Source organism: Apodemus sylvaticus, chromosome 19 (assembly GCF_947179515.1).
Source record: "Apodemus sylvaticus chromosome 19, mApoSyl1.1, whole genome shotgun sequence".
NCBI lineage: Eukaryota > Metazoa > Chordata > Mammalia > Rodentia > Muridae > Apodemus > Apodemus sylvaticus.
In genome coordinates this window covers 7968269-7995445 of record NC_067490.1, presented here as the reverse complement: position 1 = coordinate 7995445, position 27177 = coordinate 7968269, and the positions used below count along the sequence as shown (strand labels likewise).

Sequence of the window (27177 nt, the reverse complement as noted above, 5' to 3'; positions counted from 1 at the left end):
CACACACACACACACCCCACTGTGTGGCAAACTTGGAAACCCAAGGGCACTCCATTTGATAAAGGCTATCTCTGGAGCAAAAGCCAGCATCATTCTTAATGGAGGAACTCAGCCACTCTTTCCTTTAAATTCAGCAGCCAGGTGAGGATGTGTCACCCCTAATGACTATTTACAGATCTCACCCTACAACAGGGCCACGGAAGAGGTGAACTGGAACTGGTTATGGCTTATAGATGAAATCTTCAGAGAAACACCAGAACAAGGTACGGATGAACTATAACGTCTCAACGGTCCCAGTGATGGGCTCCCTAATACATTCTAGCAATGCTCACTAAAAAGAAATGGAAGACTCACTCACAAGGTTCTATTTGATTTCCAGAAACTATCTTTAGCAAGAGGATTGGTAAGATCATTGTGGACCACATGATAAAATTGGCTCAAAATTATTAGAGAAGTCTCAAATTTATGGGACATACATAGTCACTCATGAACAGAAATGTCACTGTCCCATGTTGAACAATGAATTCAAACAGCTGCAATAAAATGTCAACTTTTTCCAAGGTACTGAAAAGATTTATAAAGAATAGCTAAAGGTCAGAGATAGCACAGGTAGTCAAGTGGCCCTTTCCTATAATCCCAGCACATGGGAGGCTGAGGCAGGGGGATTAGGAGTTTGAGGCAAGTCTAGGCTACAAAACAAGACCCTGGGTTTCAGCAAAACCACAACCCCTAACTGGGCATGATTATGCACACCTATAATCCCAGCACTTTGGAAGGTAGAGGCAGGGGAATTGAGAGTCAAAGCCAGCCTCAGCTACATATAGCAAGTTCAAGGCTAGCCCAGATTCCATGAGACTCTGTCTCAAAACAATCAACATGCAAAAGGAATCACAACATAGGAGTCTCTGTTGTAAGAGAGCTAGGATGCCTCTGTGTGTATGTATGAGGCCTACATGTATATGTGCATGCTCGTGTGTGAGCATGTGCAGAGGCCAGAGGCTAACTCTGGTGTGTTAATCTTCCCCTCCCATCATGTTTGAGACAGAATCTCTTGCCCACTCCTCCCGACACCAGGCTGGCCAGCCCCTGAGCTTCTTAGCTCGTTGCTGTCTCTGCCTTCTGTGCCTCTGCAGGAGTGCACAGAAACAAACACAAACGCATGCCCCCAGCCATATCCGGCTTCTCCCAAGAGAGAGAAGGGAGAGAAAGGCTCCAGGGATTCAAACCCAGGTTCTCACTGTGAGTGTCAAATGTTTAACCCTGCAGCCAGAGAGTTAGGATTTATTTTTATTTGTTCTTTAAAAAAACATTTTATTACATTAATTGGTTTGGTGTGTGTGTGTGTGGTGTTTTGGATCATGCATGCCTGAACACTTGTGTGCCGCCAGAAGTCTGGGAATAAGTTTGAGGGAGTCAGTTCTTTCCTCTTTCCTTCACGGTGGATTCCAGGAATGAAACTCGGGTCATCAGGCTTGGCAGCAGGAGCCTTTACACGCTGAGCCAACTTGCTGGCCTAAGACCTTAAATTTCTAATAAATCTTTAGGAGACAAGGCGCTGTGGTTTGGGACTAGGGTAGCTAAACAGACCAATAGAAAAGGATTGCAAATGACAGAAACCAACTTACAAATCTGGGGACCCTTGTGGTGTCTTTAATGAAAACATTAGTGTCTATCAATTGATAAGATTAACTTTTGTTAATCAATAATTCTTATTGATGCATTCTACTTATCAATAAACTTGACCAATTTCATTTCATTTAAATGCAGACTGCCTGTGTATAAAAGGCACCATAGAATTATAAATAAGTGTAGATTAACTATATCTCTATTAAAACTTAATACTTAGATTAAGTATGCCTACTAAGTAGGTTAATATCCAGATAAACGCCTACAACTAGCCACAAAAGCCAAATAAACTATTTTTTTTAAAAAAGCAGTAAACATAGACTAATTTATGAAGCAATTCATAGACTAAAATATGAAAAGAAAAAGATGAAAAAAACCAACAAACAAAAACCCACTTACTTTCTCTAAGGGTCAAAGATAAGCAAACTACAATCATAAGAAGACCTTTTACATGCTTTATAGATTAACATTGAAGTCGGACAGTGGTGGTGCACGCCTTTAATCCCAGCACTTGGGAGGCAGAGGCAGGTAGATTTCTGAGTTCGAGGCCAGCCTGGTCTACAGAGTGAGTTCCAGGACAGCCAGGGCCACACAGAGAAACCCTGTCTCAAAAAACCACACACACACAAAAAAATTAACATTGCTTAATTCTGAAAATGCTAAATGTGGGTGCAGTGTGAAACACAGGGAAACTTCGTCACTGGTACCAAAGTGCCACCTGGCAGCAGCCACCTGGGAAGCAACCTAACACTGTTAACCGAACACTAAAGGCCAGGCGGTTGGTTGTCAGTGGCTGTTTTACCTCTAGGGGTATACCTGAAGGAAATATACAGGTAAGAATCACAGGAGGACCACATTGTTGTAAGGTTTGTGATTCAGAGAGAACCCTCCACAAAACATGGCAACTATCCACAAACTGCATGGTGACAAAGAAATACAGGGCTGGGGGAGGGGATGGCTCAAATGAACAAAATAGAACAACTTGCATCTGAATGGATCTCACGAGAATGTAAAGATGGATTCCCACCCCTCGAAATCATAGCAGGATGCGCATGCTTAAACATGCTTAAAAGTATCAACAGAGTCTACTGGGCTGGAGAGATGGCTCATTGGTTAAGAGCACTGACTGCTCTTCCGAAGGTCCTGAGTTCAAATCCCAGCAACTACATGGTGGCTCACAACCATCCGTAATGGGGTCTGCTATATGTATTTCCCCTATACTTCTGAGTCTCTGAAATTGTTCATAATAAAAGAATATCTGAAGTGATTTGGTTGTGAACTATCTCTGGAATGTGTAGATTTATTTGTATTGTGGCGCTATTTCTGGAGTGGTGAACCCTTTGGGGGCGGAGCCAAATTGAAAAAAGTAAGTCACTGTGTGAAGAATATACTTCATCTTCAGCCCCTCCCCTTCTCTACCTCCTGTCCATCAGGCGATGAACAGCTCCCTCTGACACACAATCTCATGGCCCTGAGTTTCTAGCTAATTCCCTGAGGACTAAGTGGCCAGAGAATGAAGCCTCCAAAATCATGAGCTCAGACAAATGCTTTTACTCTGAAACCATTCTTGCATATTATCTCTGAGGTATATAGAAGTAGCTAACACTACACTCAGTCAATGAATGCATTTATTGAGCACTGACTGTATGACCAGGATTATACCAGATGCTTTAGAGGCAGGAGAAAAACCATATTCCCTGTTCTTATTAAATATTTATTCTTAATAAATATTTTTTATATATTAGTTTTAAATAGTTTTAATACATGTATTGTGTTGGGCACATGAGTACAGGTCCCACAGAGACCTGGTATGTACTATGGGTTTGTGGCTGTGTGCGTGAGCGAGTACATGTGTGTGCGTGTGTGAGTGGTGTGTGTGTGTATGTATGTATGTATGTATGTGTGTAGTATGTGTATATGTGTGTGGGATGTATGTGGGGTGTAAGTGTGTAGTGTGGTGTATGTGGTATGTAGTATGTGTCTGTGTGTGTGTGGTATGGTATGTGTGGTATGTAGTATGTGTCTGTGTGTCTGTTTTTAACCTCATGCTTTCCAGAAAGTTCTAGAGAGCAGGGCCCTCTGGTTGCTTTGGTTTGAAATTCCTCTCTTAGGGAACTGAGCAGGAGGCAGCCCCCTCCCTCCCAGTCTTGAGCCGCTCCTTACCTGAAGCCAACAAGGATGGCTGAAGCGATGACCAGGGCAGAGAAAGAAAGGGCATACCCCACCGTATAGATAATGTACAGCGACAGGAGCTGCTCCTCAGGATAGTTCTGTGTGACAGAGGGACATGCGGGTGTGTGTAGGGCCCGTGGGCTTTATGGGTGCATGGGCATCCCCTCCCAAGTACTTCATTCTAGGGTCCGAGGATGTGAGGTGCCCTGGGGCCCCACTCGGGATTCTAGAATCAAGAAAGAGAATGGCCCATGCAGTGGCCCCGGGATGTTTGCGGCCTGGTTCCAAGGTGAACCAGGTTCCTGGTTCCAAGGACCCATCCTTTGGCCAGACAGCAGAGGTACCACATCACGGGAAGTGGGGGACTGATGATGTGACAGCAGCCGCCCCACCCGAGGCCTAGAGCCTCTGCTTCCGTGAAGCTGCCCCTCCCAGGCTCAGAACCCTTGAGCTCACCCTCTCCCCGCGCTTGGAGTCTTCGCACTCCGACAGGTCCCGCCAGGGCAGGCTGGAGTTGTCCTTATGTAGCCAGAGGCCCTCAGCTGTGCAGAACCGGTACACGTGGCCTTGGAGCACTGAGCAGGAAGACATGACATCTGAGGCTCAGCCTAGAGATGAGCAGCCCACCCAATGCTGTCTTTGTCCGTTCCTTTCTTGGAGAGCACCCTGCTCCGTTAGAGCTAACTCTTCTGAGTTAGTAACAGGAATCACATCGCATGCACACACAAATGCACACACACACCACACCATACATACACACACACACACACACACACACACACACACGCACGCACATGTACGCACGAATGCACGCAGTACCCATAATGGTCCAGGTATATGAGAAGAGATCACCAAGGTGAGGATGACCCGGCCACCTCAGCTATTCCTCCTAGCCACCCAAAGACACAGTTGAGTGAATCTGTGCCTTTCAGACAAGATAAATGTAGTTCGGAACTATGTCCTATATTCCGGCCTCAAGTCATACTGTTGACAAGGTCCGGTGCTGAGCAGAAGGGCTCTGCCGATCACAGTCACCCTTCATGATGTCTAATCTTCCTGGCTCAGGATCCCTTGCCTTCCTGTATTCTTTGAGGATAGACGGGTCTAAGAACAAAGCTGGTATTAAACTCTTGAGACTGAAGTAAAGTAATCTCTACTTAGGGAGCCTCAGTCTGAGGAGACATGGCCTGTCCAATGAGTCCCAGTCTGAGGAGATATGGTTCCCTACGGGGGCCTGCCCAGGGACCCCCAGTCTGAGAAGATTCAGACTTCCTTTTAAAGACTTCTAAAAGGAACACAAAGTCTCATGGTGCTGTTGTATCTATCATTCCCTTCAGATGGAGAAACAGAGCTTGCTCCTTCAAGTAGCCCCAGGGCCCTATATTCAAGAAGGAAATGGCTCTTTGAGGCCGGCTTCTCTGAAAGAAGGCAACCATCTAGACCCTCCCCTCCATCAGCTCTCAGAGGAGAGCAGCGTGAAGGGAGACCCACAGGGGCAGGACCCCATTTCCACAGAGCAGGGGGTGGGTGGTCACCTGTGGTCTTCACACTCACTTGAATATTGGGGTTCTGGGGAGTCCCCATCATACCCTACTATAGTAAAATCCCAACATGGGATTCCTTCCCTCCTTAATGGTTTATGTGCCCAGATGATGGACACGCACACAGCCTTTATATTTTAGTATGCCTTAATCAGCGCAGCAGCTGGGCAACTGCCTACCCTCCATGCTCTTAGAATCCATCTCCTGTCCATCACCCATGCTATTTACCGTGCTTCCTCTGGGCAGCTCTGAGCTCCATGTAGGCAGCTCCATGTAGGCAGCCCCCTGAGCCACGTTCTCTGGCCCCTGGCCCATGGTGGCTCTCCTTTCTCCTCTCTCTCCCATGGTGGCTTTTCCTCTCCCCTCCTCTATGCCTCTTCTCCCCAGCCATTAGCCGCTGACGTCTTAATTTACCAGTCAGAATTAACTGCGGGCAGTGTCCCTCAGTGTCTTATGTATAGACTCTCTAGTCTTGGGGCAAACAGTTTTGGGGGACACAAATTAACATTAGAATACAAATGACATTAGGCCAACCCACTACATCCTGCTGTGGACCTGTCTAGGGAGATAGTGGGGAGGAGCGAATTTAGGCCCCAGACTCAATGTACAAGCAGCAGCAGAGTGCGGTGTGCCTAGGAAAGGCCTCACCCATTGCCTCCCTACGGAGAACTTCAGTCTTTCACCTGGGCCAAGGAACAGGGGTGCAGGTCAATAACCAAGCAGTTGAAGGAGGGAGATTCGCCCAGGAGAGTGAGGAGGGCCGCAGCCAAAGTCAGGGGCTGAGGTAGAAGATTTAGATTCTGCAAGACTAACAGACTTGGATTGGCTAGACAGATCAGCAGGAAGAGACGCCTGCTACCAAGCCTGCCGCCCCAAGTTCCATCTCTAGGACTCACATGAGAGGAGGGAAGAAGCAGCTCCTACGAGCCGCCCTCTGACCTCCATGTGGATGCTGTCACACGTGCCTGCCCTAAAAGAGCAAAGAAATGTGATACAAATAGTTTTAAAGAGCAAAAGACTTGAAGGACCAGCTGTGGGCTGTGGGCGGCAGGCACTTTGGAAAGGAACAGGGAGGACACAGAAGTCACCAGGAGCCCTTGGTGGCCATGGCTGGTCAGTGTTAAAGTGAGGAGAGTGTCAGTAGGAAAAGGCTGATTAATACACACACACACACACACACACACACACACACACATATACATACATACATAAACACATATAGACACATACACGCATACATATATACACATATTTATGCATATATACACATATATACATAGACACATACACATATATACACATATACACACATACATATATACACATATACACACATATATGCATATATACACATATAGACATAGACACATACACATATATACACATATATACACATATATACACATATATACACATATACATGTATACACATACACACATATATGCATATATACACATATAGACATAGACACATACACATATATACACATATACACACATATATGCATATATACACATATAGACATAGACACATATACACACATATATATATACACACATATACATCATATATAATATATACATCATATATACATATATACCATATGCACATATACTTATATACACATACATATGCACATATACATAGATGCATATATACATATGGCAGAGTAGCAGCTGTACCCTGTGGGAGGCACACCCAAGGGACCCCTGCCTCCAGGGGTAGACTTTCAGTACAGAAGCCCAATTTCCCAGTGTCTGAGGCTATTGTTATGTGCCAGGGAGACTTCCTGTGGGTCCTGGGACAGCCCTCTTCCAGTGCAATCATGTGCCTGTCAATCAGGCCTTATTCTCACCACCAATGCTGCCACCCAACGCCCATTGTGCCTAGTCTTCACACCTCTCTTCATCTTTCTCTCTTCCCTTCATGAATATCCCCTGAAGAAGGGGTCCCTCTCAAGGAGGAGGAATTTATTGGAATAAATCAGCTTTGCAATAATAACAGTGTTAGAAGAACCTTGTGTGTGTCTGCGTGTGTGTATGTATGTGTGTGTGTTTGTGTCTATGTGTGTATTGTGCACATGCATGTGTGTGCAGGGACACATACATGTGTACATATGTGCACAAAGGCCAGAAGTTGATGGTGGATGTCAGCTGTCTCCCCCACAACCACCTTACTTTTTGGACAGGATCTTCACTGAAGCTGGAGCTCTCTTGGGCTAGCCTAGCTGACCAGCCAGCTCCTCCCCTGTGCAGGCACACCCTACCATGCCCAACTTTTTACAAGCCAGGAATCTAAACTCAGGTGTTCTTGATCTTTAAAGCAGGAACTTTGTCAACTAAGCCGTCTCCTTGGCTTGGACCCTATGTTTTCAGACTCTGACAAAGCCCTGAGGATCTGAAGGCGCCTCATCTTGCCGCAGCTGACTGCTGGGGACATCTCTAAGGAACTTACAAATGGCTGGGGAAGGCAGGAGCATGCTCTCATTCTAGCGTCTCGAAGGGCCATCCTCAGGTCCCCAAATGCTTCTATGATCTGCGGTGTGGATACTTAAAATCCCTTCTGGAGTCCAGTCTTCTGGTAGATGACCAACCTGTCTTTGGCGGTAGATGCCCCCCCAATGGTGATGGGGAGCCAAACCAATTTTGTGGAAATGAACAAGTATCAGATCCTGCTCTGCAGCCTGTCTGTATGACGGGGAGTAGGGAGTGGGGTAGGGAGAAGGAAGCTTGGGAAATAAGATAATGGAGAAAACATAGCAATAGGGCACAGACCCCAGCATACAGTAGGCACCATGTCCTATATGCACTATGCACACAGTAGGCACTGTACCTTACATACATGGTGCACACAGTGGGTACTGTACCCTATATGTACCATGCACATAGTAGGGACTAACCCCTACATGCACTATGCACACAGTAGGTCCTGTACTCTCCATGCACCATGCACACAGTAGGCACTGTACTCTCCATGCATTGTGCACACAGGGGGCATTCATTGTACAATTGTAGGCTTCTTCCCTATGTGCTTGCTGCCTCTGAAGACTACTTACTCACAGAATCAAGTTTTGAAGACCTACTGTGTGCCAGCACCTTAGAACATCAGAGCCACCTCCCCAGGGAGGCATGATTAACCCCACTTTACAGATGAAAACACTGAGCCTCTGAGACACCAAGAGGCCTGTTCAGGATTGTGGAGATAGGAAGACACATGGGCAGGGTTCTAACTCTCAGCTCTCTGCCTGCAAAAGACAAAGCTTAGCCGCTGGGGTTGTGCCCAAGAGTCAGTCGTGGCCAGGTGCCTGGGCTTGGATTTCCACGCACACCATCATGGCCCCCAGACAGCCTGCATAGCTCTGGGATCTCTGCTGAGGGCCAGTTTGGATGTGGGGAGGTGGTGTGGGCCTCTCTGGCTTAAAGAGATCAGAGAAGCCCAGACTGCAAGTTCATCTGTCAGTTAGCCCTCATTAACATCAAATATTAAAAGCCACAGCTGGACACTGGCTGAGCCCAGGGTTCCCAAATGCCCTTCTTGGCTGGAGGTAGGTGGTCTGGGCAAGGCCCTGCTTATCAGCCCAGCTTTATCTGGCCCGTGAGGAGCTGGCCAATCACAGCCAAGAGCTTGGCTTGGTCTAGTCAATACAAGGAGACAACCAGGCGGCCGCAAGCCAGGAGGCCCGGTGATATTTCATTAAGTCCGACCCTGGTGCTGGAAATAAAACCCCCAATTAAACACTTCGCCTCCCGGAAGCTGCCACGGCGTCTGTAATCAAGCTAACAGCCGCCCTTCCACGTGGATGGCGGGCACTCAACGCGGTGGAGAGCTGCTCACGAATCTATTAGCTCCTGCACCCTGGCAACAGAGGTGGCCAGCCAGGGCCGTGGGGGTGCGGGAGGGGGGCCCATTTCACAGATGGAGATGCTGAGGCTCAGTGAGGCTGGCACCCCTCCCGTATGTGCCAGGATGGGGCTGGGTGGCAAGGCAGGGACCAGCTCTGGGATGAGGAACAGAGAGGCCTGGAGTATCAAGACTTTGGGGGTGTTACGCCACCTCTCTGGCTCTCAGCTTTCCTCATCTGTAAAGTGGGAACTATCCCCAGAAGGAACTGTCTGGTGTGCAGTTGCAACGGAGGCCTTGCTACCTCCCTGGTTTTACAAGGCCAGAGCTCCTGTGAGGCCTGACTTGGGTCTCAGTCTCCCCTTGGTAACCCTGGCCTGCTTTCAAAGCTCCCAGGCTAGACATTACCCAAGGGAGCCCGCCTATCAGAGCATCTAAGGAGTGATAGGCCACTTAGCATTTTATGACCCTCATATAATTAGAGTTAAGCTAACAAGCAGGTAGGATCCTGGAGAGGCTGGCTAACAAGGCTGGGCTGACAGAAGGAGTGGGTTCCTGCCGCAGGGTAAATGGAGCTGCAGAAGGACCTGAGGGGCCGCAGAGACCTCATCTTCCTCTCTTGTATGGACCAGACTTCCTCCCAACATCCTCCTCCTCCCATTCTCCTACTTCCCAAGTCCACAACGATAAGGGTCAGACTGCAAGCCTGGAATGGTTTTCTTAGGACCCCGTGGAACTCTGAGGCCTGAGGTCTTGACCCCATGTTCAACGTGCTCCCTGAGCATTTTTCCTCTTCCTCCCTCGGCCTAGGACTGTCCTCCCTGCCTGGCCCCAATGTCACCTGTGCTGATGGTACACCCTAGGAAAAAAAAGATGTCTCTGGGTTCCCTCTCTACCCTGTCTCTGCTTGGGCCCTAAAGTTGACCTTTCTAGTTCCATACGGTTCCCTGGCATATGTCACACAAGCGTGTCCCCAGCTCCTGACAGGGACTTAGCTTGGCTATGGTCATTGGCTTGAATGTAGTTCTTTCTGAGGCCGCCCACTCCTCTGCCTTGCTCTCACCCCCAGAAGGCATTAGTCCTGCATCACATGAGTCTAGCCTGCCATTACTGGGTTTGGTCAACAGGTGACACCAGCAGAAGACAGTAGGATGATGGTGAAAGAACCTGCCTACCATCCTCTCACCCCTACCCTGCTGGAGTCTGTGACTCCAGCTGTGGCTTTGCCCCTATGTGGCCCTGATGGTGGCCTCTTTATCCTAACTCCAGCCAACTTGAGGACCTCTGGCCAAGCAGGTGGTGGTGGTGGCTCAGGCCTTTAATCCCAGCACTTGGGAGGCAGAGACAGGTGGATCTCTGAGTTCGAGGCCAGCCTGGTCTACCGAGTGAGTTCCAGGACAGCCAGGGCTATACAGAGAAACCCTGTCTCAAAAAACCCCAAACCCCCAACCCCCCCCCCAAAAAAGAGGACCTCTGGCCCCAAGCCTACACCTTTCTCCTCAGGTTCTGGGGGTGCTGATCTCTATTACATTACTCTCCGCTGGGCATGTTTTCTAGAGAACCCGCCAGAGACAAGGCCTCCTGTCCCTAACTCATGCTGTGCCTGTGCGGCATCTCCACTAGCTGCTCCTTGAAGCAGGCTAAGAATGCTCCAGAGACGCCCCGCCCCCTTGCTCAACCCCCACGGCCCTGGGTAGGACCAGGGAGCCCCTCTGGTACAGTGACAGATAGCGCTGTGTGAATCCGGTGGGTGTCTCTCGGGGGCGGGGGGGGGGGGCAGAGTGCCTCCAACTCAAGAGAGGGGAGGCAACCCTGTTGATCTGGGTGTCGAAAAACGGGTGGGAAGGAGTAAATTAGCCCGGTGAGACGGGAGGGAAGGTGGCTGGCAGGGGGCCTGTGTGGAGGCCGTTATCTTCATGGAGAAAGCAATAAAACCGTGTTCGCTCATAAACGGGCACCACCAGGACCTATTTCCTGCTCAAATAAAATTAAACCTGATGGATGGAGTCGCAAGCGCAGGCAGAGCTGGGGGCGCTTCGTGCTGACTGATAGGCTCGGTCTGCGCCTGGCTCCCTGGGGTCCGGGGGCTCAGCAGGGATGCCCAGCAGAGGTCCCAAATCTTAGAGGCAGGGACCGTGTATGTCTTGAAGGGTGCCAAGGATGTAGGGGAAGTGAGAAGAAATGAGTGGAGGCTTGTCTCCCCCCCCCCCAAGGATCTCTAATCCCCTCCCGTCCACATCGCGCCAGCTCCGGAGCTCACTAGGAACCCAAACACAGAGAGGTCTAGGAACCGCTCCGGACCACGCACAGCCTCTTGTGTCATCAACAAGCAGAGCCACAGGGTGGCCTGGCTCCGAGGGAAAGGGCAGGATCCCATTGCCCTTACTAAAGTGGTCCAGCCAGTGGAGGTCATTCAGACTACTCCCCTGTCTCCAGACCCAATGGCGAAAGTACAGGCACTATCTGTCCAGCTCTCCAGGAAGCCTGGCTGAGCAACTGAACAACGAAATGCAGATGCTCACCCAACTTCCTGGAGTGATGCCTGGGTCTGACAAACCACGCTAGTGCTGTGTGTCTGGGAAAAACCACACTGTAGCTCTATCCGTTAGCTTCCTCATCGAGAGGGAAATGGGGAGGAATCGTCTCAGAGAGCTGTGGGCAGGATCCAATGAGTGTCTCGCCTGTCCACCTAAGGAATTCGGAGTGAAGGGCGGCTGAATCGCCGCCTGTGACGTTACCAGGACCCTGCCTCTTTTAGACTCTGGTTTGTCCTGAGTAGCACAGGAGAGATGGGTGGAGCCTCACTAGAAGACCCACCTGGGTTCCATAAGACCCTACTTCATGCTGAAGTTTATGTCCGGCCGGCCAGGCCACCTCCTCCGAGAAGACCGCCTGGCTTTCCCCAAGCCTGACCTCATTCCTATGATGGTTCACAGGCTGGTTTCTGTTGAGGATCGTGGCTAAGAAAAGTACCCAGGGTCCCGCCAGTCACCAGCTCATTTGGAACAAGAGATTTACATCTCTTTGGGGCTCCAGTTTCCTCATATAGACAAGCCTATCCCCAAGGACTGGACACAGATATTCGGTAAGTATTAATCATCATTACCTTATCAAGTATCTTCTCTCAGCTGAGTCGGTAAAGTGTTCGCCATGAAAGCTTGAGGGCCTCAGCTGAGCCCCTCGGCATCCGTGTGGGGAGTGGGGTACGATAGATAGCATGTGCTGGGGACACTGAGATTGGTGACTTCCTGGGGGTCCACTAACAAAGCAGCCTAGTCAAAGGTGATGGTCTGTGAGGACAGCCCAAAATTGTCCTCATGGTCTCTGCGTGGTGGACCATGCTTATAGACCCACACCTGTAATAAACATGTACCCGCACACATATGAACACACACATGTGCACGTGTGTGCACACATAGAGATGCACGCGTGTGCTCACACATACAATGTGTCTTTTCTCCCCTCATGGACATGACACCAGGACTCCTTCCAGCAAGAATGCTTGACCTCATTGTCCCCCATGGAGTCCCAGCATGGGACAGGGATGGAGCAATAGACTCGGAAGTTACCACTGCACTCACAGGCACCCTGGCCCTCTGGAGGGTTCTGGAGGGAGAGACTCCCCCACCCACCCAGTCATACCTTTTCCCTGTGTAGAGTCTCCCCTCAGGCCGAAGTAGGCTGGACAAGGTCTGAGGGGCCAGCCCATTATGCCCTTGAGCACTGCTCCTTGTAAATCTTTAAAAGTGTCAGGAAGTGGCAAGGTAGCACCTCTAGGAAATGCACACATGCATGCATGTATATGTGCTTGCGTACACCCCCACCCCCACATGCGTACACATGCACATATACCAGACACACACACACAGAGGCACACACACATACATACAAACACACACCAGACACACACACACACATACAGTCACACACATATACTAGATATATACTATACTCACACATGCACATATCATACACACACATGCACATATAAGGCAGATACACCAAACATACATATACACACATACATGCACACACACACACCACATGCACACACATGTACATATTCCAGACACACACATACAAATATACCAGACACATACACACATACATGCACATACACATTCAGACACACCAAACACACATATATACACATACATGCACATACATGTACATATTCCAGACACACACACACACACACACACACCAGAAAATGACACCCCACAGGAACCTTCCTCCCCCCCAACCTCCCACTCCCCACATGATCTGTTCCTTCCTCCTGGCGCCTTTGCTGACCACCAGGTCAGAAGGGTCTCATCGCTGTCTTCAGTCACATTCCAGCCCCACCTGCACAAATATCACACTCAGGATGGCTCAGACAGTTCTAATTCCTGTCATTGCTGACTATCCAAACACCACCCAAAGCAGGTGCTCCACCCTCCAGGAGGCCAGAGGACATCCTCCGGTGCAGGAACTGGGTCCCAAAGGAAGGAAGGTCATGCCCCACCATGCCCCAGCATCCTGGGATCAGGCATGGATCACTCACCACTGCTGGCCCAGGGCAGGTACCAGGGGCAGCTGACATTCACAAAGGAACCTGGGGGCCCATCCGGCCAGCAGGCGTAGTCATCAAAGGTCCGGTTGCAGAAGAGGTCTGTAGAGACAGCAGAGCCGTCTTTGAGTCCCAGGCTGTCATTCATCCTTCCCGACCTCCCCGACCACTGGAAGCTGTGCTCCTCCAACCCTGCTGAGTGCTCACTGGACACTGAGCACTCTCCCCCCAGGACAGAGACCAAAGAAGGATCCCATATCAGAGGCGGGACCTTAAGCAATTCCTTAACAACTCTATGTCTGTCCGTCTCTGTGGGATGGAGGCATCCCCTGGACCACCGAACTTTGTTGTGACATACATTATATAGAAGAAGGGATACAGTAAGCTCAACAGATGGCTCCTATAAGACATTGTTTGAGCCGTTCTTCTTAGATGGGAGGGAAATGCCGGCTTGAGAGGCTGAGGAGATCTTCCCCAGGTTTCTGTTGTGATCAGAGACAGGATTTGAATCCAAGCCCAACCAGCTGCAATACTGTGTTCTTTAAAACACCATATATACTCCTCCCAGGATTTACTCCTGTTGGCTTGGTTGGTAGAATGCTTGTTTAGCACTGTATAAGCCAGGTGTGGTGGTTCACAGGCATAGAATACCAACACTTGGGAGGTAATTGGAAACTCAAGATCATTCTTGCCTACATAGTGAGTTGGAAAACTAGCCTGGGATACATGATATCATGACTCAAAAAATAAAGATTGATTATAAATGTGTCAATCTACACACAGCTAAGGAGGGCTGGGGAAAACACAGAACGGAAAGAGAGGGTCCTGCTCTTCGGGTAAAGACAGCAATGAAATAGCACCCACGAAGCTGCCTGTGGGAAGACAGATGGGAAGGGGGCAGGAAGGACTTCAGCGAGGATGTAGTGTAGTCACTGGGATAGAGGTCCAGGTAGACGTCATTCAAACGACACCAGCTATGGACTGGGGATCCTCAAAGCCTCTTTGGAGGTGTCCGGGACTCACCTGTGGCTAGGAGTGGCGCTTCCGTGAGGAAACGTTGGCACTGGCGTCGGTATTCTCTCCATTTCTGTACCGTCTCTGAGAGGGACACCGTGGCACCCTACGAGGAAAGCCGAAATAGAAGCCCTGTGGTTCCAGCAGCCCCTTCTGGTCCCACCTGACTCCCCACCCTCTTGGTTCCTTAGCCTCTGGTGGACCCAAGCCCACCGGGAACTTCTGAAAGGAGAGAGAGCTGGTGACTGTCACTTTGGGGATCCAGGCCTTCTGGGGTGTTTATCCTGCACAATGCTGCTACGTAGTAAGTACACTGAGAGTGTCTAACAGATGAGTGCTTTAGGAGGTGGTGTGAGGGAGAGCGGAGAGGCAGAGTATGTGACTCATTCATAGTGCCAGCTGCCCTTCAGCTACCCTCCACAAAATGAGACTTCCTGAGGGACAGCTGCATCACAGCCTGGGGCTCCTCCTCCGGATGTCTGGCCACGCAGCCAGCCCGGTGATGTCTTGCTTCCAACCATTCTTGGAGAGTCAAGAGCAGATGCCATCAAAGGTGCATGGTATGTTGGGAAGCAGAGCTGAGGCCAGCACCTTGTCACCTCGCTCAGAGGCTAACCTGCAGCATCGGAGGATGCAGGATGTGGTCTCATGGAGGGCTTGTAGAAAGACCTAGAGGTATCATCCACTCTCCTGCTAGACTCAACTGGTCACCGCCCTCGGAAGGCCACAGATTGTCCTACCCCACAGTGTCTCTTCTGACACAACCCAGATCTGAGGTGCAGCCTGGTTTCTACGCCCCAGGGAGGATACGGAATCATAAGGACAGGGTGAAGACGGGAAAGTTCCAGAACTCTGAAGGAGTGCCTGCACTGGGAGGTGACCTCCTACCTGTGATGGAGGAATGGGAGCCTAAATCAGTTTAACAGTACCGCTGGCTTTGGAGCACCGAGCCTGCCCCCTCTGCTTATTTCTCCGTGCTCCCTTCAGCTAGCCTTGAGCTGGGGTGCTTTTGAATTTGCTTCACGAAGATCCTTAAAGATTATAAATATGGCCCATTGAGAAGTGATAGCTGTCCAACTGATGAGAGAGCCCCCTGTATTAAAGTTGGGACTTACACGAGATTAAACATACAAATGAATGCGTGTATACACACGTGTGTGCACAAGAGAGAGCAGCATGTGTTGCCACAGTGTGCGGCGTGTACACGGAGGTCAGAGGGCAGACTGTGGGAGTTGGCTCTCTCCTTCCAACTGTACGGGGTCCTTAGGATGGAACTCATATGCTCAGACTTGGCATCAAGCCCCCAATGAAGCCATCTCTTCAGCCTAGAAGTTCACCTTTTGAAGCCACGAGTTACACACAGGTGCTGGAATTCAGATGCCAGGGCCCCTGAGTCTTAGTCCCATCCCCCACCCACCCCACCCCACTTACATACAACAGATCTGATTTCTGGGTGAGCCTGCCCCGGTTTAAGATGTCATATGACATCACCACAGAATAACACACAGTAACATGTGCTTGTTCCTGGTGCCATGGAAAGTTCCAGAATTGGGAGTTGGGGTGGGGGAGGTGGGTCAAGCTTGTTCTGAATGCCACCGACATCTCTGGGGATGAGTGTGCTGTAGGTGAGGCCGTCCTGAAGGACATGTTCTTCGAGAGCAAAGGTCAGCAGTGTTTGTTTGGAGAATAAAGAAAGGGAAGCTAGCTGTGGCGATAGCAAAGGTGGATTGTGCTTGGAGCCACTGCTGAGGGGTGGCAGACTCGTTGAACTAAGCCACCCACGGTGGCACGGTGGATCGGTACCACCTCCCTCACATCCTTCTCCGTTGTATCCCTCCTTCTCAGTGCCCTGAAGGCAGTGGAGTGGGTAAGAGCAGGCAGGGCCGGGGAGGAATCCTCACAACGCCTGTTCTTAGTAGGACAAATGGCAGAAAGCAAGGTCACTGCTGGGAACTGGAGCAGTAGGTGTCTAGCCAGGGAGTGAGGAGGAGACCCAAGAACCCAGTGGAGAGGAGGCGTTGGGGGCTGGAGACAGGACCTTGATGGCCAGCTACTGTTAGAGCATCAAAGATGCGTTGACTTTGACAAAGAACAGAGTGAAGACAGGAAACTTAACTCCAGCCTGAGGCTCTGTTAGGACAAGATCTTGCCTCCTCCTAAAGTCTCAGAGTGCCAAGTTTCCATGGCAGTGAGTAGAGGAGATGAGAGAAACCCAGAGGTGAGCAGAGACTGTGCTGAGAGCCTCAGGCTGCATGGCCTTGGGACCGAATGCATTGCAGGACAGATGTCGTAAGAAGGCAGTGGGTGTGTGAGCTCAGGGAGTGGTTGGGCCAGGTCTCAGTGTTGACCCAAGGGGTCACCTATGGACTGAGGGGGAAGGGAGGCATGGGAAGGGAAAATGGAGGCTGACCTAGCAAGGAAGGCACAGTAAGGACAACGGTGTAGCAGTGAGCAGGCTGGGGAGGTGGCTCGGTCCACACAGTGTGCCCTGCAAACCCTTGAAGGCCTAAGTTCCACACCCAGAACCCAGATAGACAGCTGGGCACGGTGGCACATACTTTTAGTCCCCGTGCTAGGAAGGGGGAGACAGGAGGACCCCTGAGGCTCCAGAGTCCTTGAGAAAGAAAAAGGAGCATCAAAGGAAGAGAGGACAACTCCCAGGTGGAGGGAACAGGAAAAAGGAGGCATGCCTAAGAGAGTGAGATCAAGGAGTTCACAGCAGCGGACCATGTGCCCTGTCTGCTCTGTCCACAGCCTGCACTATGGCGCAGGGCACCCTCCGCTGGCTCAGCTGAGGACGAATGCACACCAGAGTTTTTCCTTTTCTGGAAATCCTTTGGGTTGGGTTGAGGGGTAGGAGAAAGGAGAGCTCAGTCTGTCCTGACTACTGGAGGAGGAAGGAGGAAGGTGGGACCCCTCAGCGGGAGCACACAGGCTCTGAAGTTTGTTTCTAGAGCCTCTCGGGTAGACGCATTCCTGCAGATTCTCTTTCTTCATGGGACACCAGACTTTTCCTCCTGGTCCCCTCTCAGAGCCTGGGTCATGTTTCCCATTGCTTAGCCCTAGATTTCTGTGTGTCCACACTTTGTTTTCTTAAGGTCATTCCTAAGATAGTTGACCCAGACGGACGGGGGCAAGACAAGGTACAGGCAACTCTGTCAGATTCAGGGAACCTCTCAGACACAGTCACACGCTGTACCCCTCACATCCTTAGGGATGTTCCTAGCAATGAGACCCTGACATTGAGTCTCCTGTCCCCACACCAACACACACAGACAGCCAGGCACACAGGCACATACTAAAACACTGACACACACTCACACACACTCACATACATACATACATGCACAAGCACACAAAGTGTTGAACATCTGATTACATGCTAATACATTGCTGCATACATGGTGACACCCATTCAGACTGTGACATACACAAAGGGTCCCAAACAAACACGACAAGAAACAGGGCCTCACATACATTGGACACCTATCTCCACATGCATCTCTATGTCTCTCTCTCACACACACACACACAAACACACACACACACACACACACACACACACACACACACACGGGAATTTGCTGAAGGATAGGTGCACTGGACACTGAAAGACAGGATGTGGTTTCTTGGCTGCTCCGGCACAGCCCTACGCAGGTCCGTGTCTGGAAGGAAGCCCAGCTAGGGACAAAGTCTACCCAGACCAAGCCGGGCCTCAGCCCCCACTGGTCTTTGTTGGAGTACAGAGGCCAGGGGCTTTCAACAATCCTGCGCCAGGCTGTATTCTGGAGCCTGGGGATGTACAAGGTTCCAAAGGGCATTTCTTCCAGAGGCCTCAAGCTACCATTTCAGAAATGGGTCCCCTTGATGCCCCTCCATCCCTCCATGTCAGACCCTATGATCCCTGTTTTACTGATAGGGAAATTGGGGTTTAGGGTCATTGAGGGTCCTGCTGAAGACATCCAGCTAATATCAGACCTGATCTCAGAACCCAGTTCCACCTGGTTGGAAGGTCAAATGTCAAATGTCTGCCTAGCTTCTCAGTAACCCAGTTCCCTCATAGAGGGTCTGTGGGTAGAAAGGAATGGGGAAAGAGGAGTGGTCCTTCCCAGAAAGCACGCTGGAGCAGGTTAGGTCAGGACTGGCACAAGTCAGCTCAGCCATCCCTTTATTCTGCAGGGAAGCAACTTCTGCCCTCAGCAGACCTGCTCCCTCAGCCTTCATGCCCGCCCCCCAGGAGGAGGGCGTGGGCCAAGAGCTGGGGTCCTGCTCTCTTTGCTTCCCTGTTCCTAAGCTGCTGGACCACATCGCCTAGGGAACCCCGTTTCTAAGCACTCACCCCACCGTGAGGGACACGAAGGGACACATTTGCTGATCTCACAGACAGAAAGTAAAACAAAAAATATTCTTGAGTCTTTGCAGTAATTATTGCAATCTCACCTTAAAGCTTACACACACACACACACACACACACACACAAACACACATACACAAACACACACACACACCTCTGCAGGTGGCTGCCAGAGATGTTAGTACCCCCGTAACAAGGGCACCCCATCAAAAGCTCCAGTGTGTCTTCTCAGTGCCTGCATTTTTGCTGCTGTGACCCAGAGCTGGACTAAAGTTTGAGTAGCTTGACTTTAGGGAAGGGGGTTTAGGGGGAAGGGGGTTTCTGGGGGAGGGGAAGACAGGAAGGCCTCAGGCTTGGCTCTGTCCTCTCACTCTCTGTGGCCTGCAGCAGCCTGGGACCAGGAGGCTCACATCTGCAGTTGTGGCTCTGGAAAGATCCCAATGTCACCAGGAAAGCCGTGGCCTGCAGGGGAACAGTGAGGTGGTGCCAGGGACTAGGAAGGTATCTCCTGGGGCCAGTTGGCCCTGGAGAACAGGGAGCGGATTAATCTGGGGAACGGTTTGGGAGTGGAAACAGTGCTGGCACCTTCCTTGGGAGGCACCTCTGTCCAGGGACTTGGTTCTCAGCTGGGGTGAGGTCTGAGCCCTCCTCTGTCAGAAGAAGCTCAGCCCTATGCAGGCCCACTCCCCAAAGGCTTTAGTCCTTTAGGTCTGGCTGTAGACATAGGACTTGATGCATAAAGCATACCCTTCTATAGGAATACTGCCCAGGCTTGGGCCTCTTCTCCCCAAGGCTATCCTGGCACATTTGAACAACCACCCTCTGCACAAGCAGCTGACCATCATGCCCAGGGCAGGAGCCTGGGGACCCGATTCACAGGCAGGACTCTCTCTGAGTCAGGGAAGAGCCCACAAGAGTCCAGCTGCAACCCAGTCTTTGGAGACACCAAGGAGGTAGGATGTTCCTGTGTGTCCCGGTATGCTTTCTGGTGGGTTATTAATCCAAGGTGGGTCTAGGATGGGTATTAGCTGAGTGTGTGAGAGGGCCTGGCCGAGCCACAAGGCACAGGGAACCTGCTGCATGTTTGCTGCAGAGGCTGGGGTGGGGGTGGCAAGCCGGTGCCACCTGGGAGGTCATCAGGAAGGACAACAAGCTGCAGGGTCCCTGGGGCTATGAGTCAAAGACTGTGACGAGGGGCCAATGACCAATGACGGAGGAAGAAGCTGGGTTTCTACAACCAGGCCCCTTAGGTCCTCTAGAGCTTCCGGGGCACCCCATACACAAGGGAGCCCGGGACAGGAGTGCAGGGGACAGCACCGCAAGGGTCCTGGGTACGGAGGGAAGGCAGAGGACCTGTGGGCTTGGGAAAGGAGTTGGGAAAGTGATAGTAGACAAGGACGAGTCACAGAAGTCAGCGCAGGGCAACCCTGGGGCAGCTGGTGCCTTGGTGGAGCAGCTGGAGCCGAGAAGTGGGGCGGCTCTTCAGGATGAGGGTAGTCGCCCGGTGTCCAATCCCCACCCGGACTCCTCAACTCCTCAGTCTCTTTCTCCCCTGAGTCTGGCACTTTCCCCGTCTGGGGTCCCGGAGTTTTCAGCTCAAGTCCAGGAGCCCCTCTGCTAGGTAGCTCCTGCGCCCGCAGAACACCGCAGCGTTCCCCTCCCATTTGTCGCCCAGGTCCCCTGGACTCACCTGGGGGCGAGGGCCGGCCCTGCCCACCGCCCCGAGCAGCAGGAGCGCCAGGCTCAGCAGGCTGGGGGTGCCAGCCATGGCGGGGCGCTCAGGACTGGGTCATAGCTGCCACCTGCGGAACCGCGCGCAGCGACTGATCCCTGCCGGGCTGCGGGGGGAGGAGCTGGCGTGGGGCCGCCCCGCCCGCCCGCGGGAGGGATCGGGCGGGGTCCCTGTCCTCTTCCGCCTGGGTTTCAGGAGGCCGGTGGGCCAGGCGGGCCGCCAGCGTCCCGGACCAGGAGATGCTCGGCGCTGCGCTCCCCGCGGGCGCCACTCAGGTTTAGGAGCTGCAGGAGCGGAGCCTCCAGGTCTGAGCGCCTGTGGTGCGTGCGCCTGGTCAGCTCGCTGCGACCATTGGGGCCCGCCTCCCGCCCCCGCACCCCGATCTCCTCCAGGCTCCCCCTCAACTAAGGAAAGCCACGCCCCCACCGAGTCAGTGGTTCCAAAAGGAAACTGAGGCCAGGAAAGGTGTAGGATTGGTACAAGGTCATAGTGTTGGTCAGACTTCTGGAAAGTATCCTGGAAGCTGCTAGTTACTAGGTAAGAAAGATCCGGCTGTCTAGCTGGTAGCCACCTACTTCCCCAATCTTCTCCTTATCGCAGACCCATCCTTCTGGGCCTGCGGGGCAGTCAAAGTGGGGGCAGGAAATCTCAGAAGAGTCCTCAGGTTCCTTTCTAGCTGAAAACTTTAGAAATTGCAGGGTGGACAGGGTTGAGGCTGGAGATCTGTTTTTCTAGAACTTTCCAAATGGTCCCTGTCCACTCCTTACAGTCCAGTCCCTGGGCCTGCTACAGTGTAGGTATGATCATGTGTGCCCTGACTAGCATTCTCTGTGCACTGATTTCAGTCTGTCTCCCTATACTACGCCTTTGCCCTTGCCTGCAGTACAGGTCAGGATACATCCAGACTCCTACCTCTTCTGTGAGATAGTGACACGGACAGGCAAGCAGAGGTGTACCACTAACCTCTTGAGGAAGGCAAGAGGATGCCCCTCCCCACGAATTAATGTAAGGAAAGTTGGGTGTGGCTCTACTCAGCCCTGGACCAGTCTAGAAGGGAAGAGAGGTTGGATGCATAGCTGCGTCTCTTGGAGATTACAAAACCTCCCCAAAGCCCTGCAGGAAGTGAGACTGCACACCCAGGGCTCAAGCCCATGGTGGGAGACAGCCAAGAGAGGTATGGGAAGGGGGAGGATGCAGGGTGGGGGAGAAGGCGCGGGGTGGGGTCAGGCTCCACTCAGAGAGAGGGGCTCCCTCTGGCAAACTCTGCCTTAGGCTCCTGAGTCCCTTCTTCCCCCCCCCCCCCCCCCCGAGGTCAAACAGGTTCCCTCTGTGCACCATGTAGGCATGGGCTGTTTAGCCATCAGTCACAGAAAATTCCATCCAAAATAACAGATATAACTAGGGCTTTTATGGAAAGCGAAGCTGGAGGTTCAGCCTAGGTAGGAGTGAGTAGCCATTCTATGATCATCAAGGTCTCCAGATCTTTTAGCTTCTCTGGTACCAGCTTCTACCTGAACGACCCGAAGTGGCTTGCTTTAGAACCAATCAGGACATCAAAAGTCCAGCCGCAGGGAAGGACCAGCTGATTACTCACAGGGACATGTCCTGAAGATAGCAATCTTCAGTTCCCCCACCTATTCAGTGGCATTTAGTCACATGGTCGCCCCCAGTTCCAAGAGAGGCTGGAAAAGGTATTTTTTATTTTGGGCTGTCACAGGCACAGTTAAGTAATATACTTTTTGCTATTCTGCTTTCTGTTGCTAATGAAACCACAAAGGCAGACTGGTTTTGTTTTGTTAGACAAGGTCTCTCTATGTAGCCCTGGCAGTTCTAGAACTCACTCTGTAGACCAAGCTGGCCTTGAACTCACAGAGATCCTCCTGAGTACTGGAATTAAAGGCATGTGCCACCACTGTCCATCGAGGCTGGGTACATTTTGAAGACATATTTACTTGGCTTCCTGACTCTGATGTAAAGGTGAAGAACTACTCTCGGTGGCATCCTTCATCACAGAATTCTGGAGTGGTGAAGGGTGTCCCACATGGACTACCAGGGCTTTCTCAATATACCTAACCACAGGGGCTTTGAGTATGAGGGCTAATCTTGGTTGTCAACCTAAATAGTATTAACACTCCCCTGAGGGGCTTTCTTGGTCAGATTATTTGAAGTGGACAACCCCACCCTAAATGTTGGTGGCACCTCCTGGTGGCAGCCTGGATAAGCAGCATGGCAGAAGGAAGGCTTGCTTTTTGCCTGCATATTTTCACTCTGCCTGGCAAGTTCATCTACTCTACTGTTGCTACTGCTGTGTTCTTTTGCTGATATTAGAATAAAATTCTTTGGGCTTTCAACACAAACTGAAGACCAGAAGCTCTCCAAGAATCCTCCAGGCCTTTAGAGTAAATGACTAAGGCCATGACTGTTAAAACACCCAACCTTATGGACTGAGCAACTATCAGATTCTCACCATCTCTGGTGTGAGTCAGCCATTGTCAGGTTGCCTGGACCATGCACGTGATCTAATCTGACAAAACCCTCTCAGCACCACATAATTTTATTTTTATTTTATGTGTATCTGTGGGTGCCTGCATATATGTATGTGCAGAATGTGTGTGTGTGCAGTGCCTGTGGAGGCCAGGGCATCAAGATGACTTCGAACTCTGAGCTGCTGTGTGGGTACTGAGGATGGAACTCAGGCCCTCTGCAAGAACAAGAACTACCAGGGCTCTTCCACTGAGCACTGAGCCATCCCTCCAATCTTCATGTTGCATATATATATTCATTCTATAAGTTCTAGTCCTCTAAAGAACATTAGCACAGAGAGAAAACCCACATTTGAAGCAATCCACTAACCCATTCATCCCTAACTGTGTGTTATTTTTCTCATTATTGTGACCCATGATCCTGACAAGAAGCAACTTTAGAAAGGAAGGGTTTATTTGGGTCATTGATTGAGGGAATATAATCTATCCCCCCCCCACCCCCAGAGAAGTGGGGGGTGGGAGGCATGGCCTCAGGAGCATCAGGTGGTTGGTTACATTGTATCCCAGTCAGTGGCAAGAACCCTTGGTGGTCTGAATAAGAATGACCCTTATAGGCTCATCTATTTGAATGATCAGTCGTCAAGGAGTGGCACTACTTAAGAAGGATTGGGAGGCGTGGCCTTGTTAGAGGAAGTGTGTCACTGGTGGGGGGGGGGGTGGGGGGGGTGGGGGGGGGGGCGGGGGGGTGGGGGGGGCAGGGGGGGGGCGGGCCGGCTTTGAGGTTTCAAAAGCCCAAGCCAGGCCCAGTGGCTGTCTCTTCCTGCTTTCTAAAGCTCTGGATATAGAACTCTCAGCTGCGTCTCCAGCACTGAGTCAGAATGGACTAACCCTCTGAAACTGCAGGCAAGCCCCAGTTAAAGGCTTTCTTTCGCAAGAGTTGCCGTGGTTCACAGCCCTTTGAATGGAACAGATTTGGAGGGGAGGGGGTGTGGGGGGGTCCCCAGATTCCCACAGTGGATGCCTGCTCAATCATGTGCCCAGTGCTGACTTTATTTTCTTTCTTGGTTCAATTTCTAATAGTGTGGGTGTTGGAGGCAAGAGCTTCTTGGGGCTCACTTCTCAAATTAAAATAAAGCATTTGTGTTCTTGTACATGGGGTGCCAATATGTCTGGGCATGTATGGGCAGGGTGCCCGGTTTCTCCTTTAAAATCTGAGGACCCAGAAGTTTCTCTGTGTGCTGTGATGCTACCTCTCATCTCAGCATGCATCATCCTGGGACTTAGCAGCATCACCTTGGGACTTAGCAACATCACCCTGGGTCTTAGCAACATCACCTTTTCTCTGGGAAGGTGGGGTTCAGATGCAAGATTTTAGCACAGTGTACTTCTGCCCCTAATGTGGTTCCTTCCGGTTTCTGTCTCAGGACACTGGGTAAGACCCAGTCCTCTGCACTTTTGCAGCCATGGCTGTTTCCTGTAAGAGTACGTGGGGCACTTGGGAGGACTCATCTCTGGAGCTCCGAAGATGTCAGGACCCTTGCTCATAGCAATCTGCCTGTCGTGGTTAATCTTGTCGATGTGACTGACTTCAGAATCACCTAGAAATAATTTCACATGTCTGCGAGGATGTTCCAGAGAGGTAGCATCATGAAGATTTTTATTTGGGTGGGTGAGTGGGTGGGTGGGGTGTTAAAACACCTGCTAGAGCAAGAGTTAGAGACAGGTGTGAGCTGGCTGTCATGGGTGCTGGGAACGGAGCTCCTGTCCTCTGGAAGAGCAAGCCAGTGCTCTTAAACACTGAGCCATCTCTCCGGTCCCTCCCAGAGTGCCTCATCAAAATGACAAGACATCTCACTCTGAACGTGGGTGGGACCGGTCCATGAGCAAACTCTCCCTTTACTTGAAGAGGACAGAGTGAGCTAGGCACCAGCCTGCCTCCCTCCCTCCCCCCCTCTTTCTCTCTCTCTCTTTCTCTGCTTCCTGATCATGGACATTTCTATTCCTGCCTCCACAGCTAGAGTGCTCCGTCCGCCTAGATGAACTGGAGCCTCACACTGTGAGCCGGAATAAGCCCTTCCGTCCTGAAGTTCCTTTTCACCAAGGATTTTGTCATATCCGTGAGAAAAGCACCAGGCATATCCTGGTCTGCTCTCTTCATCCAGGGTCCTGGAGGATTAACTCTCTCAAGCCCTCATCTGATTTGTCCCTAAGGCCATTCATACACTGATGTTCCATCATTTATTTCCCCATCGCTTGGGAGCCCGTCCTCCAGGCTCATTAGCTCCAGGGAGGCAGCTACAACCTGCTCCGCCTCCCTCTCCCCTGCAACATCTCCTGTCTCCTCCAGCCACTCCTGCAAACACAACCCCCTCTGAAGTTTTTCTATTCTTATCTCTTACCTGAGCTCTTGACCATTCCTCCATTCCTAGCTTAGACGGCCCCCTTCCCAGGAGTCCATTCTTCAATCCTACCTCTCACTCTTCACCCCTGCCTCTCTTCACCCTGCCCCTCACCTCTTCACCCCTGCCTCTCTTCACCCTGCCCCTTACTCTTCACCCCTGCCTCTCACTCTTCACCCCTGCCTCTTACTCTTCACCCCTGTTCCCTCAGTATTCAACCTTGTTCTCTCACTCTTCACCCCTGCCCCTCACTCTTCACCCCTGTCCCTCACTCTTCACCCCTGTTCCCTCACTATTCAACCTTGTTCTCTCACTCTTCATCCCTGCCCCTCACTCTTCACCCCTGCCCCTCACTCTTCACCCCCACCCCCACTCATCACTCCGCCCTCACTCTTCACCCATGTTCTCTCACTCTTCACCCCTGTCCCTCAGTGTTCTTTCAGCCAACATAGATGCTTACTCTGAATGGCGGCCATAGCTCTGGAAGGCTGCACTGGACACCTGTCTTTCCTAAGATCTCTGACTCCCACCCAGACTCAGAGACTTGGTGGAGGGGGTCACCACTACTTTAAGGACTCATCTCTCCTTGTTTCCCAGGGCTCTTGGTCCCTTTTATTACTATGACTGTCAGGGCACTGTGGAATTCTATAGAGACAAACGTGTTATGTCACATCCCTGGTGATGGCTAGCTTGTCCCCTGTGGACACTGTACATCTTGGTTACAGAGCATCATCTAGACCAGTGGGTCTCAGCCTTCTAATGCTACGACCCTTTAATTCAGTTCCTCATGTTGTGGGGACCCCCCCAACCCTAAAATTATTTCCATTGCTACTTTGTAACTATAATTTTGCTACTGTTATGAATCATGATGTAAATATCTGTGCTTTCCAGTGGTCTTTTGATGACCCCTGTGAAAGTCCTCCAAAGGGGTCACAGTCACAGAGTGAAAACCACTGGTCTATACTCACAGATCCAACCTGGGAGTTCTGACTCTATGTGAGGCTTTCCCACAAAACTGAAAGCCCCTGAAGCAAACACAAGACTCCTCAGCCATCTCCAGAGATATCGTATCCACATGGGTCCTGGCCCACGGCAGGTTCTCAGTAGGTGGCCATGGCAGGTTCTCAGTAGGCAGCCATGACAGGGTTCTCAGTAGGTGGCCCTTGCAAACCGCTTGTGGGATCCAAGTGCTTTCTAGCTGCGTGGTCTATAGAACATTAGAAGGTTCAGAAATCCTTCTTCAAGACGGGTTGCAGGAGAGGGCGGTGTGTGCCCTGGGATGCTAGCTAGCAAGCCATCCTAGAGCAGGAGAAAGGATGACTCCCTAAGGGTAGAGATCTGACTGGATGAAACATTGCCTGCTAATTAGCAAGAATTATGAGGGGATGGGGCTGTGGCTCAGTTGGTAAAGTACTTGCCTTGCAAGAATGAGGATCTGAGTTCAATCCCCAGAACCCAAGGAAAAA

General features: G+C 51.1%; 1 protein-coding gene across 1 annotated transcript in view; it reads right to left on the bottom strand.

Annotated features, from left to right (window-relative positions):
• Glp1r (glucagon like peptide 1 receptor) overlaps nucleotides 1-20889 on the bottom strand; it is a 33047-nt gene extending 12158 nt beyond the window's left edge. The window contains exons 1-5 of the mRNA XM_052163598.1: nucleotides 20788-20889; nucleotides 14753-14849; nucleotides 13724-13831; nucleotides 4255-4373; nucleotides 3790-3896 (exon numbers count right to left, since the gene is read on the bottom strand). Coding sequence (XP_052019558.1) covers nucleotides 3790-3896; nucleotides 4255-4373; nucleotides 13724-13831; nucleotides 14753-14849; nucleotides 20788-20865 — 509 coding nt within the window. The 5' untranslated portion in view covers nucleotides 20866-20889. The remainder of the gene's footprint in view (nucleotides 1-3789; nucleotides 3897-4254; nucleotides 4374-13723; nucleotides 13832-14752; nucleotides 14850-20787) is intronic.
• Nucleotides 20890-27177: the final 6288 nt, after the last annotated feature.